At 45.0% G+C, this 14,554-nt stretch overlaps 1 protein-coding gene across 1 annotated transcript in view; it reads right to left on the reverse strand.

Annotated features, from left to right (window-relative positions):
- The window catches only part of Sf3b3 (splicing factor 3b subunit 3), an 82,388-nt gene that overhangs the window by 20,994 nt on the left and 46,840 nt on the right, over positions 1-14,554 (reverse strand). The window contains exons 14-19 of the mRNA XM_075672672.1: positions 10,368-10,523; positions 10,166-10,294; positions 3,737-3,859; positions 1,301-1,455; positions 1,046-1,220; positions 810-983 (exon numbers count right to left, since the gene is read on the reverse strand). Of these exons, the coding sequence (XP_075528787.1) occupies positions 810-983; positions 1,046-1,220; positions 1,301-1,455; positions 3,737-3,859; positions 10,166-10,294; positions 10,368-10,523 (912 nt within the window). The remainder of the gene's footprint in view (positions 1-809; positions 984-1,045; positions 1,221-1,300; positions 1,456-3,736; positions 3,860-10,165; positions 10,295-10,367; positions 10,524-14,554) is intronic.

The following is a 14,554-nucleotide window of genomic DNA, read 5'->3' on the forward strand; positions in this document are numbered from 1 at the left end:
CAAATCAGCCACTTCACACAGCAGCAGCTCCTTTTTGATGCTGCTGGCATGTGACGACACAAATGTACACTAGGGCTGTCATTGCAGACATCACTTTTCTTTTCGCATAGACGAAAGCAGTTTCTCATTCTTGTCTTAAAAAGCAAGCAAGTAATCGTGCCAAGTGTTATATTAAACAACGTAGAGTCCCAAACAATCTTTCTGCGAAATTTGAGCAAGAATAGTGCAGCGTTAAGCACAAAATCTTTTTCCGAGCACTTTATGCGAAATATGCACGCCCCTGTAGTTGTAGGCCTAGTTGCAAGTGCATGACAGCACAAAACGGCTATATGACCACAGACCAAGCACCATGTGGCGAAACACAAATGGCCATAGTAACCGAGGTGGCTACGGCTGCCAGCGAATCCGCGTGCAAGAGTACTGGTTCGAGGCTGGAAAATAATCAAAATGGCAGCTGTGGTGGCTTCAATTAATGCCCTTTCGGACCTGTGGTCATGGCAAAGCTCTGAAAAATCGGATGGCAAAGGGTTTCAGCATTTGAAATTTCAGATGCCCTTATACATTGGCTCTACGGGGTACGTGGTGATGCCGCAAAGGGTTCAGAATTATGAGGTCTGTCTGAAAAGTTGGTTGCCTACTGTATATGGATGCAAGGGAACATTTGCAGAGGCCCACTCATTGAACAAAATAATGCAGTCTTTAATGTGCCTGCTGCTGCTAAATAGCAGTTTCAAAGCCACAAATGCAGCTCTGCCATTTAGATAAACCCAAGCCTCCATGTCTAGTTATCTATGAGCGAGTGCCATTACCTTGCAAAGTGTTTGGCTGTCAGCAGGGTTCAGGACTCTGATTACTGATGCCCACATGCCGGAGCCAGCCTTTGGTGAACCGAACACTGCCTCAGGAAGTACTTCACTCAAGAAAGCAGCAGCCATCTCTGCAGCGAGTTCCTGCTCTCCTTCACCAGCTGCTTCCACCATTTCCTGAAGGAATGAAGAATATGCTTGTAGTCTTACATCTCGGCTATATACAACTTTAATCTTACCTCTGCCATCTGCTGTTTACGTTGCTGCTTCATCTTTTCTGTGTAAGCATTATGGTCTGTTTCAACGATGATCAAATGGCCACTGTCACTGTTCACAACAAATTTGCGAGGTGTGTATTCCAAAGCAGTTGACACCTGGTTGAAAACAGCCCCAAGCTTTTCCAGGGCTAGAATCCTATAGAGAGAGAAAAATGACTTGCAGCAAATACCAAAGAAATTTTCTGAGAGTACATCAAAGGAACTAACAATAAATACCTGAGTGTATTTGTTGAAATTGCCACAATACCTTCAGGGCACTGCTCAGATGAAAATCCAGATGCAAACTCTAGGGTCTCATATGACAGTGGGGTCAAGTGAAATCGATTCTGGTAGTAGTAACTTAACCATGAGCGACTTGACATTGCTAGAGCCTGGAAATATACAAAACATTGAAATGCTACTGCTTAACACAGTCATTGTGGTTGATTTTGCATGAACTTTTTTATCTCCTAAGAGACTTGGTTTTTGTTTCGTGCCATATATCTACCACATTTTCTGTGTGTATAAGTCCTTCCTTCGCTCTTATTTTTTTAAATTTTCGTCGGCGCGTCTTATGCACCAGTGCGACTTATATATAGCTTTTTCCTTTAAAAAAAAAAAAACTGCTGTCAAAATTTGATTGGATGGATTAGCCACGCGAAACATGCTGCGTTGACCTCCTCTGGCAGTTGCTACAGGTTGTGTGCGCACTATGGAGGCACTGGGTTCTTCTCATGATCGAGTTGACGAGTGCAGTGTGAGAAGGACGGAGCAGCAACGCAAGCGGCAGCAGGCCGTAAGTAAACTGACTCTGAAGTTGTCGCATTTGCAGATCACTTTCAAAATAGGTCACGTGCCGCTGTGCAAACTACGCAGTTGCTGCCATAGTACGCGCCGCCCTCCCGTGCTGCCTTCCCACTTTCCACCCTTGTGCACAATTCGGCTCACCGTTGCACACTTTCACTCGCACATACAGCATATACGGCACGCGGGGACGATGTTATTGCCCTTGGACGTTATGCGGTACATCGTGGCGACAATGGCTAAAATGCGCCTGGAGTTCACGAAGTGAAATGTCACTGTATGTTTTTAAAATCGCTTACCGAATGACCAGGTGGATCTTATACACCAGTGCGACTTAAATACACTTTTTTTTCCGGAAAAACTGCTGTTTTGAGGGGGGTGAGACTTATACAAAGGTGCAACTTGTGCACCGGAAAATATGGTAGCTACTACTGCGTTAACCTAGGAGTACTTGTGCTTTGCCATGTTTATTTCCGCATGCTCACATGCACAAATGCATGCTTTACATTGACTACTGTCTTACTGAAGGTGTTCTGTCAAATGCTCACCCATATGATTTTCATAGGCATGCAGTTTGTTTACAGGCGAATGCTTGCAACAGACAATATCATTGCACATTCCTTTTCACAGATGAGCAAGGACTCATTGCATTTCATTTAGCAATCAGACATACATACAAATACCGCAACCTTCACACTTCCTTGGTTTTTACGACAGGCGCAAACCACCAAGTTTATTCATGGGCATACCACATGCATGCCTCATGCATGCTAGCTGCTTTGAAGCTATTTCAAAGATGAATATATTATGTTGTGTGAATTTGACTATACAGTAAAACTCCGTTAACTCAAACTCTGATATCTCAAAATAATGGTTAACAAAGATTTTTTTCCCAAATGTATTTTTCACTCCTTACCTAGAAAATTTTTTGAACTGGACTCTAGCCATCTCGAAATGTCAAGTACAAAACTACCATAAAAAAGTCACTCTCTAGTGATTTACATACTCTATTTGCAGCTGTGATATCGCCAATACTGAAGGCAGAATTGTGCAGTCACAGCAACTTCACTTCCCATGATTGGCATCACCAGGCTTCATAGCGTGGCATAGGGTGAGGCGTTAAAATTCATGGATACCTGCTAAAGGTGTTGCAGTTTCTCTCTTCCACAGTTCAGCTTCAGTTTTTGAAGTGAAATTGTACAGAATTGCTACGCTGCAGAAATTAGCATCAGTTTTTGGCATGTCTGGTACCGGTTAGGAACTTATCGGACGACGGTCTTCCAATTCTTGCATTAAGACCAATCACATGATGGTTTCAGTGCTAAGTACCCTGCCTTGGCACAATGCCAAGAATTCCGTCACTTGTAGATGCTGACGTATCCGGTGGCGAGTCATGCCAAATCTCATGGACGCAAGTGACTGAAAATATTGTTTCTGCAATACTGAGTGAGCTTTTGTGGGGAAGTTCGTGGTTACTGGCGTTATATTGAAAAGGTTCTATGCAGTCTATGTGTGAAACTCCACTTATCCCAAAATTTTCCCCCATTTTAACGACTGAGTTAATGCGGGTTCTACTGTAGCTGCAAAGAAACAGTTATTACAGTGTATTCACACGTTGAGACTAAACTATGTATACTGTGCACAATTTTTTTTTTACGCTGTTCGCAATATAAAATTATAATGAAAGAAAATCAACCCTTTGAGTCAAGTTTCATAAAAAGAAAATCTACTCTCAAAGGGTTACTGCTGCAGTTAAGCACACCCTGAAAAACATTCAATATAGCAAAAAACAATTGACCAGAAAATACACGCAAAACTGGGCTTCTACTTTAAATTTCCTTCTTCAAAGAAAGAAAAAAACGGACTTACAGCATCACTTCCTTGCATGCGGACCTTGAAGAGCTTCACAGGCCTGGAGCCCAAATAACGAGTCCGTGTATCGGAAAGGTCTCCTGTGACCTGATCCAGAACAGTACGTAGCAACACTCCATTCTGGTAAAGAGTTTAGGAAGGGGGGAGATACAAATGAGCATCTTTATTAACACAAAGAAATCACATGATATGTCATATTTATTTTTGACTGACATGCCCCAGACTGTGATTCACCTTGCATTTGCATAGTCAGAAAACAGAAAAATTTGACATCCTAGATTGCAACACGTCCTTTGACATGCATGCCAAATTACGCTCTTCTAGTGACTCATGTGTAAGCATCGTGCTCGTTTGCAGGCAAATTGTGCATGTCAGCAGGCAAAGTTTCTGACTGACATGATCCGCACGTTTTCGTGCCTTAATAAGGTTTTAGTTGAACAAGCAAAAAAAAAAAAAATACTCAGGCGACACATTTGCATCAAAATTTGCCTGCCAATAAGCTGTGCAAGTCATTTATTTGTCAATATGATGCAGGTCTAAACACAGCCTTCATGAATCATCGCATCAATTAGTCAATGATCACTCCTAACTACCCTACCCAAGTAGCACCATCCGTGCCATTTTCGTGTGAACATTTGAACCAATGAGGCACTCTTGTAAGCTGTGGCAGACACTTTGGCATCACAGTGTTTGGCTTTCCCTATTGAAGCATGACAGGCCTGTGTTTAGTAGAAGCGAGAGTTGGTGCTGCAAGCACAGCAAGTGCTGCATCTGCATGCAAAAACATGTGCAGAATCCAAAATGCTCAAAAGGATTGCTGCGAATGGCAGTAAGGTATGGCTAGTGGAGCCTTACTTTTTGCAATTTTAATGCACTGCATAAATTTCACATTAAAAATGATTGAATGCCAGAGAAATGGTTATCCGGGCAAGTTGGTAATATGTAGTTCATAACTACAACTATGCAAATATAAGATGAAAAGAAGAAACAAGTATGATAGAGCAAAGTACTTGAGTCTTTTTTTCATCTGTATATTTGATGCTGTTACTGCACCCATCAGAATAGAGTAAATGTGGTGCCACTTATGATAACCAGTTAACTAATATACTAGGTACCATTGCTTCTACATTAGGCTTGTGCAAATAGTAATATTTTGGTTCGAAGTGAATAGTCCTTGGGGTCGAACACTTTCATAGCAAATTCGAATAGTTGGCAGGAGTCTGAAGCAAAAAACCGAACAGTTTAAAGTTGTTCTATGCAAAAATCATTTATTTCTGAGGTTACAACATGCAAAGGCATCACAGAGAATCCTGCAATACCTTATCTTAAAAAGTAAAAAAAAAAAGAAAAAAATGTTATGCAGAAGAAAGCACTACACTCAGAAGACTGCAAAGTAATACTTATATCCACGGAATCATCATGCATAGACTGTACCCAACGCTACAAGGATACCACTGCCCAATGTGCGGCGTACCGGACACCTTAGCGCACCTGATCCTCGAATGTCCATGGCATCTAGATAAAGACGCATTGCCTTCACCGAGAGACTGCTGCAACGCCAGACAAAGCGAAGACCTCATAGAAATGTGGGAGGCCAAGCTCGTCTCCGAGGACCTGGAACAACAACTACGTCTCGTTGCCAGGGCCAAGGAAGCAGTGAAGGCCAGAGGGTTCCTGGAATGAGGAGACCTCCCACCGAGAGTAGAACCGGGCCTTACCCCGGAATACTGTTTTCAGAATAAAAGTTTATTTCTCCTCCTGCATATGGACTAGCAGTAAAAGAAGGTACTCCCTTCTTTAAAGTGTGAAGAAGGGGTAGGGGGGGAGGGAGAGCTCTCAGGTAGCTCTCAACATCATCTTTGATGAAAGGACCAGACTTCTCAGAAACATCTGAACACAGAAGCATCTTGGGAGCTATCCAATCCTGCACTACTCACACTTGATGGTTCACAGCATACAACTTGCAGTGCTCCCTCTACTGCTTTGGTGAGAACAGCGCAGGCCCACTTACTCTCTGCCCTTTTCGTATAGCAGGCATCCTTAAATCTTGGATCCGGCAACATCGCTAGAGCTGTAGCCTCAGATGTCTTGACCCCAGGAAACTTTGCCTTGATGCTGCATGCCATACTTGAAGCAATTGCCGACGACTCATCTGATTGAGCTGCGTGTCGACCAAGTACAATGCCAGTGCACTCCAGCAGAGAAATGACTTGGGACAACGTGGGATCTTTGTTCCTAGAGATAGCTCTGTTGTGACTTGAGCAAGTGGATCCAGTACCCTCACAGCAGCAGCCATCAGCTTCCATTCAGCTGCAGTGAGGTTATCAATCCCATCACACTCCAAAAGCTCCATGGTGATTGGTTTGCGAAGCTTCAGCAGCCTAGTCATCATCTCATGCTCGCTGTTCCAATGTGCTGGAACATCTTGCACCACTTCCAGGGAATTCAGCTGCATTTCCCTCTACACTTCCATAAGGCGCGCACAAGCCTTTGAGCTTTTCTTATAGTGGCTAACAATAGCCCTGGCCTTTGTGCATGGGAAAATCCAGATACAGTAAAAGCTTGTTAATGCGACTCCCGCTAATCAGGAAATTTGGACAATTCAGACGGCTCTACTGATCCCGGCCAAAGTGCATGTTAGTCTATGGGACCAAACCTTCGTTAATTCGTCAGAATTCGGCCCCGCACCGCTTAATTCGGACAAATGCTGACGGCTGCCGCTACACGAAAGTGTGGTAAAGCAGCGTTGGCACCACAGCAGTGAAACCGAAACCTGAGAGGCATCGCCATCGTCATCGATTAGTGGGGGCGATCGCAGCATCACCGAACACCGGTGTCTTCTTTCTTCGCTCCACTGCACCTTCGATGGCATTTTTCCTTGCATTGTTGAGTCGGTATCATCTTTTCTTGCGGAGTTTTCTTTTTTCGTTGTGACCGTGTTTTGCATGCCACCACCATCGTGCGCTACAGTGATGGCAACGCCGGAAAAGCGGCAGAAGTACTTTTTGTATTTGTATACTTCAAGTATTTTTTCGTTGAGTGGCTACAGGCGTGGGATGCCGAACTGGAGAAGTCTGGCCACAAAGTTTGTCATCATTTTGACAATTGTTCGGCCCATCATGTCATCTGCCCATTAAAGCAGATCACCCTCAAGTTTCTGCCGCCAAACACAACGGCAAAACTTCAGCCTCTCAACCAAGGCATTGTGAAAGCGTTTAAGGTTGGGTACAGATGACGACTGGTGCAGAGGCTCCTAATCAACCTTCGATTAGGAATCAAATTCAAGGTGGGCCTCTTCGGAGCCATTCAAATGCTGGCTGGTGCTTGGAACAACGTGAAGAAAAGTACAATTGTGAACTGCTTCCGCAAAGCAGGCTTTGTGGTAGCTGCAGACGACGGATGTCTTGACAGTGAAGACGATGACGCTGGATGCCTGGACAGTGAATTTCGCGAGCTCTCGGCATTCCCAGGTGCCATCTCAGGCGGCATTACAGCATGCGATTTCGTCAGCGCTGACGACGGCATGCAAGCTGTAGCGGATCGCGCTGATGCAGAGATTGTGGCTGACATCATGGGTGATGAGGAAGCAGACTCGAGCAGCGGCGAAGGTTCCGAAGAAGAGGACCAACCACCATGCACTAGAGCTGAACTTCCATCAGCTTTCAGTGTCATTCACCGCTGTTGTGGCACAATGGAAGGAGCTGGCCTTTCTCATTTGGACACTGTCAACAAGGTTGAGGACAGCTTGGCTTGACAGCTTGACAACTTGATGGTGCAGAAGAAAAAGCAAGCAAAGGTCACAGGTTTTGTTTCTTCCGAAATAAAGTGCTCTGGTCAGCGCGCTGTGTTTTTGTTTTTTTACGCGCCTTGGAGGCACAGATCGGTAAGTTCTCGTTAGTCATGACATTGGGAAACTGCCTTGAGATGTGTGGAGTTGTTAGAGAAGCTTTTGACATGCATATTTTATATTTCAAATTATCGATATATGGAACTATTTCGATAAATGTTCTACCAAGACCTGCGCAGTGGTTGCATTGCGATTCCGGATACCGTCTCATTTGACAGTTTCACAGGTGCTGACACTGCTGTACTGACATGCGCAGAACTCGACGACAGCGAGATCATTCGTCAGGTTGCTGCTGCACCGCCGGACGATGACTCTGAGTCAGAAGACGACGCACCATGTGCTACACTGCCGTCGCATGCAGAGCGTATACAAGCAGTGACTGTGCTTTCAGCCACCTATAGTGACCTTACGACCCTCTCTGAGATTCAGGCTTATCTGACTGCACGTAAACAGAACAGCGTGCAACGGCGCATTCACAATTTCTTCAAGCCTACTGCCGAGCCCGAATCAGTCCATGGAATTAAAGGATTTCTTTTTTTTTTTTCTTAATCTGCTTTTTCGGACACCTGTTTATTCGGACATTTCCGCAGTCCACGTGAGGTCCGAATAAACGGTCGGCAACTGTATTACAAAATAAAGCGTCCAGAAAGGAGTCATGAGCAGGCTTCTGTTGAAAAGAAAGTGTTTGAGAGAAAGGTGACTTTGAGCTCTGCTTGCGAGTTCCATGCGCTGTGCACAACTGCAAAATTTGGCCGAAATATTCACAACTTCACAACAGCATATGCTATCTGTTGACTTTTTTTCACCAAGCCCGAGGGGTGGTTCAGGGACCATTTAAGAAGGAAACAATCCAAAACTGCTTCGGTCGTGCCAGTTTCCGCGTTCCTGGGGACAACAGTGAAAACTCTCCCGATGAGTGCAATGAAGCCATAATGCATTACAAGAAGTTTGGAGCGAGTTGTCAGCATTTACAGTCTATTAACAAGTTTGTGTCCACAGACGAAGATGCCACAACCACGGTAGAGCTTGAGAATGAGGACTTCATCGCCAACATCGTGAATCAGGACACAAGCAAAGGGAACAGTGAGGACAATTTGGATCCTTCGCCCACATGCCTCGTCCTATGCGCATTATTCATTGCTATTCAAATCATGCACCAACAAGCCCAAAAACATAGCGCTCGTACTGTTAGTGTGTGCCTGAATTTTACTGTCTCGTGCTCCGTGTGCTATTCATTGCTGCTACAATGTGATGCATGCAGTTACCCTGTTTCGGTGCTTCTACGCAAATATGGAAGGCTGCGGCCTTCCACTACTACAACACACAAAAATATGTGCTCTCCCAGGCAACTAAAATATTGAAGCAGGAGATTTGGGACTATTTCACACCCCAGTAAACCAAAGTAAGTCCATTTCGTCAATAAGGTGCCATTACAAATGGTATGTGTTTTTTACGTTCTCCAATTCTTTAAAAGTTCTATACCGAATTACATGATATATCAAACTTTCGCGGGTCTTTTTTGCAAGCCCGATATATGCGGGTTAGCCAGTAATCACATTCACTAAAATGAAATTCCACTGTAGACATGCTAGTGGCAACCTCCTCAACCTAGCTATCACACATTTATAGCAGCACCTGACCACAAGCAGGCCAAAAAAGAGGCAAATGTGGGGTGTCTAGCATGGCTGCGGCTCCACAAGGGTGGATTTCAAGCAATTCTTTCACTAGGTGTCCTGGTAACACAGACTTTTCTGTATAATAAGCTTCCCAGAAGCGAATTCACAGGAAAACAAAGAAAATCACGATCTAACACCAGACTCAAAGTTATCACTCAGTTTGCATAAAAATGTGCATGATCATCTGCTACCCTGCAAGAGTGTTGGTATTGCCACTGCTGAGGTGCAGCAAAGTGAAATGCAAGAGCAGAACAGGGCAGGGCTGTGGAGAAGCTGCAACATTTTTTTTTTTTTCATTGAGGAACTTTACTGAGCAGAGTTAGGATGCCATCTAGTAGAGTCTGGTGTGTACACTACATGAGGCTGCACTGAAAGGAACGCAGGCTGACATTCGCATAAAGTCACTGATATGCATGCTACTTGAGATGTCTAATGCTGTGATTCGTTCATTCTCGCATTCATTTATTTCTTTCAGCCTCACAGATGCAAATATGGCACAGGTGCACATCTCATGAATATGAAACGAAAGAATTAAATTTCAGTGCAGTCAACAAAAATATGAAGGTATCAACCAAACATATCCATGTCACTAAATTATGTATTGCAGCAATTCATTTGCACACTAATGGAGTCATCAGCCATATCCTTCATCATTTTATAAATTTAGAGCTCTGGATCCTGAGAAAATTAAGCATTACTGACCTATATGATGCAGCCTAGAACATATGACCAGAATTGGCATTCACATCAGTGCCCCATTAGTATTGCTACAAAGAGACTTCACCCTCAGAAACCAAAAGCAATTTATTTTTTAATTACAACTTCGATCATTCCTTTACTTTCAATGGCAGCTGGAATGCCAACCCAACAAAACAAAAACAAGAAGAAACCAGGTGGAATTACCTGCAAGCCAATATTGAGGTAAAGGATTCCTTGGCCACTGGCATCAACTTCTGTCATTCCCATTTCAACAATGGACAGTGACTCTGGCGTTGCAGGCAGAGCTTGCATACTCAGCGGAGACAAGCAGTCCTGTAAAATTCCACGAGTTATCAACACCCTTTATAACATACTGATGCAGCTACAAATACTGTTTTATCCTTACAGATGGATCCAGAGAAATGATCCGAACAGTGTTGTCTGCAAGACCCACAGCCAAAAACCGTGAACGCTGCTCCCCAGTTGGCACACTGGCTAATGACATGCAGATGATGTCAGCCGACATTTCCCTACGGTCGGTGTACTCGTTGAGTTGGCCAGTCTAATTAAAGAGGAAAAGGGGAAAACATAAGCAAAGAAAGAAAAATGTAGAGTGCAAAATCACTACACAGTTGCCAAACTATTTAAATAAAGCAATATGTTCTCATCTGAAAAACATAAATTGAGAGCACCTAGAACACATGGTGGTCTGCATGGCTGAGCGCATACACAGCTCACACGCCGTTTAGAGGTAATCTGCCATGTGTGCAAAGAGTGGGTGTGCGCCGACATGGTGTAGCATTGTGTGCACCGTCTTCCCACGCGTTTAGTACTGGAGCCTGTGTACTAAACTCTAGCTCTGGAGAAGGGTTCAAGCGAGAGGCTCACAAAGCATTCGCTCCCCAATGCCGGCACTTTTCATAATAGCGTCATCCCTGTGTTAGCGACACTATCAGCTGCGGGGGCGGAGTGGACGCGAAAGCATGGCTGGCTTTGCTTCGTATTGTCGATTTAAAGATATCGTCGACACGGCATGAAGCCGTTTGTTTCATTGCAGACTCTCAAATTCAACAAAATGAATATTTTTTTTCATTCGAATTTGCTTTTTCCGACCCCTTCTGTGTAAGAAAAATCCATCGGCAATTTTACTTATTTTCATAAAAGGTTTAATTTAAATATAATGAATTTTCAATACAATGAAGCAAACTGCCAATTTTAACGACTTCGTTATATTGAAGTTTAACTGTATAACAAAGTGTGCTTACACGCAATTTCAATATAACGCGAGTTCACTGTCGTCACAAAGGAATAACGAGGTAATGAATGGAAACTGCCGCAGATGCAGGTGATCAAATGATTGAATTACATGCGGTTGCTTGTGAATGCACCTCTCAAATCGTGCGCCTTGCAACAGAGAGTGGTCGCCGAAGTGAAGCAGAGTCTTCGCCGGTAGTGGCAAATTGAACAGGTCATGGCCTCCAAAATCAGTGGCCTGATTTCAGAGGCCATAAACTGGTAAGTGCAGTGTCTGCACAGCTTATCGCGCATTCTACACTGCGTATAAGTTATGTATTCTGAGTGTGCGATGTGCCCGATTTGGTGTTTTTGTTGTGGCCAATGATCCTTGCCTCATGTGGCAATAACTGTGGTAATCAACCATCAGTAGCGGTATACAGTGCAGTCCACTTATAACGATACCACATATAACGATATATCGGTTATAACGATGGGTCGACATGAGAGTGTCATTTTATGCATTAGGTCTATGGGGAAAAAAACCATTTGTAACGATAGGTTATTCACCGCATATCGGATATAACGATCAAAATTTTGCAGTCTGGACGGCGTTTTCCGTGCCAAATAATCGTAACACTTGCGTTGCTTAGTTCCCTGAAACGAACGATGTCGAGACGAGGCGATGTTTACCTCTGTAAGTTCGTATCTGCCGCCATTACCGCGCAGCGCGTCTCGCCCCGCCCGCGCACCGGAGAATAGCTGAGTAGGCGCAGCGCGCCACAAGATGGCGCTAGCTGCTTCATGCGCGTCGGCCACAGTCGCTCCGAAAGAGAGAGAAAGAAAAAAAAAAGCGACAAGCAAAGCGGCGCGGTGGCGCCCGTCCCGCGTCTCTCTCGCGATAGCAGGCTGACGCCACCGGAGCAGCGTGCAACCAACGGTTCAAATGGTTCAACCCAGTTAGAAGATGGCGCCGACAAAGCGCAAAGCTGTGTCGCTTGACACGAAGATGGATATTTTGCAGGACTCTCGAAGCGGCTTCAAGGTGAGCGCCCTTGTGAAGAAGTATGAGCTCGTCCAGTTAACGATATCAACCATCTTGAAAACCGGGAGCACCGCGATTGTGAAGGCAGGAGCTATCAGTGGCCATGCCGATCAGCGGAAAAGGGTTAGAGACCCTTTGTACGCCGATGTTGAAGAGGCGCTTTACCAGTGGTTCATCACCAATTGCTTCAAGAAGGCAGGCTTTGTGCGTAAGGACGAACTTCCCCAACCCGCTGAGACCGACCCGGTGGAAGTCGCTGACATTCCGAGCTCTGGGAGCTCGTTCCTACTGGTGACAGGTGTTGTGTCGAAGGAGGAGTTTTTGACTGCAGACAGTGCTGCCTCGTTCTGCGATGAAGTCACCGACGAGGCGATTGCCGAAGATGTGCTGTCTCGACAGACGGCAAAGTTGTGCGACGGTGGCGACGGCATCAGCGACAGTGACAACGAGATCGACAGTGGCTCCTTGACCCCGACCACGATGTCCACGCAAAGTGCACTGTCGTCGATCGACTCCTTAATTGATGTTATGCATGCTAAAGGATTGCCGCCAGTGTTCGCGCAGCAGCTGGAATCCATGCACACCGCGGTTGTGAATCTGAAGCTGCCGCAAAAGCAAGTGCAGATTTCGGACTATTTCGGCGCGCCTGACCATTGACACGGTCATTGGCGCTAGAAATAAAGTTTGTTTTTTACGGCCTACTGTCTACATCATATATTCTTTAGAGCAAGTAGCGAATTGGAGTTCGGAGCTGCAAAGGCATGTTCCGCGTTAAAAAAAAATTTTTTTTTTTGATAACTGCAGTCCAGATATAGCGATCATCGGTTATAACGATCATATTTTTCGTCTTTCTCGATATCGTTATAAGTGGACTGCACTGTAGTGCTAAACTCACGACCCTGTCACCATGATGTCTCATATATAGCATAAGTGTGGTAAGATGCTATCAAGCCAAGAAGGATGATAGCACAATGCGAGCTGTCCTCCCACACACGCAGGTGGGTGAGGGGAAGGGAGGCATACGTGGCATGCATGCTCATTTTTTGAGGTAACCTGCCTCCAGTGCAAAGACTGGGCGAGCCAAGATGGCTGATAGTGTCATACCACTGCGCCGATGCTATCAGCCACGGCAGGGAGTGGACGTGAAAGCTTTGCTGGCTTCACTTCGTATTACTGATGTAAAGATATTGTCGACACGGCACGAAACCACGTCTTTAGTCTCAAATTCAACAAAGTGACTTTTCTTCTATTTAAAATTTGTTTTTCTGATTGCACGATAATAGTGAAAATTTTACGGTTCCTTCTGTGCAAGAAAAATCCGTCAGCGACTGCATAAAAGGTCCAATTTCAATACAGTCGAATCTCAATCATTCGAACTCGAAGGGGCCCAAAAATTAGTTCAAATTAAAAGGACTTGTTCTTGAAGTACTCGTGCACCATAGCATGATGCGCGAGCGGTTCAAGTCATAAAATATCACGGTGCGCAAGCAGACAGCGAGTGAGGACCATGTAACTGCCCACGCCGGCCAACGCTCGCTTCCCATTAACGAGAAAATGAAACTTCAGGGAGTGGGCTAAACTGGCGCCGGCGCGGGAACCATCGAAGGTAAGGGAGTTACGAGGGAGTTGAGAGGGAGGGTGAGGGGAGCAGAGTTGCAAGAAGACAGCAGCGCTTCGGGTGGTTTGTCCAGTGTCCAAAGATTATGGATTGTTTTCTTTCCTAACGCTTTTCAAAATAAACGTCAGTTGAGAGTCGGTGACTGTCCCACGTGTTTCTGCTTCATCCTTCGTCGATTTGTGAGAGCTGCACAAAAATACAGTAATCTCTCATTATAACGAAATCACTTTACTCGAAATATCGCTTTATTCGAAATTTCTTCTGGTCCTGACCCAAATGCATGCATTTTAAGCCGCATTACTCGAAGAGCACGAAGAGCTTGACCCGCATAGAGCGAAGTAACGAGCGGAGGCATTGCCGCCGCTCGACGGCTGTGAACTTTTGCACATGCAGTGTCAAATTAATACCGCCAATGAATTAGTCTCATGCAGGCACAGAACAAGCCACAAAAGTACCAAACCCATGACCGATAACCGCCTAGTAATGGGAACCAAGCGAGTGCCGAGTGCTCCCAGCTGTTCACTGCTGAATGAACGAAGTTAATTCCATGGTGCAGCGTGCCCGAACCATTAATCTCGGTCGCAATCACATCGTTGGTGTCCCCCGTGACCGAATCCACATGAAAATAAAATTTTCCTAACACTTTGTGATGCCAGAAAACCGCAGGTTCTTGGATGCCAAAAAGTGGCCAAAAGAT

This window comes from Dermacentor variabilis, chromosome 1 (genome assembly GCF_050947875.1).
Source record: "Dermacentor variabilis isolate Ectoservices chromosome 1, ASM5094787v1, whole genome shotgun sequence".
In the NCBI taxonomy this organism is placed as follows: Eukaryota; Metazoa; Arthropoda; class Arachnida; order Ixodida; family Ixodidae; genus Dermacentor; species Dermacentor variabilis.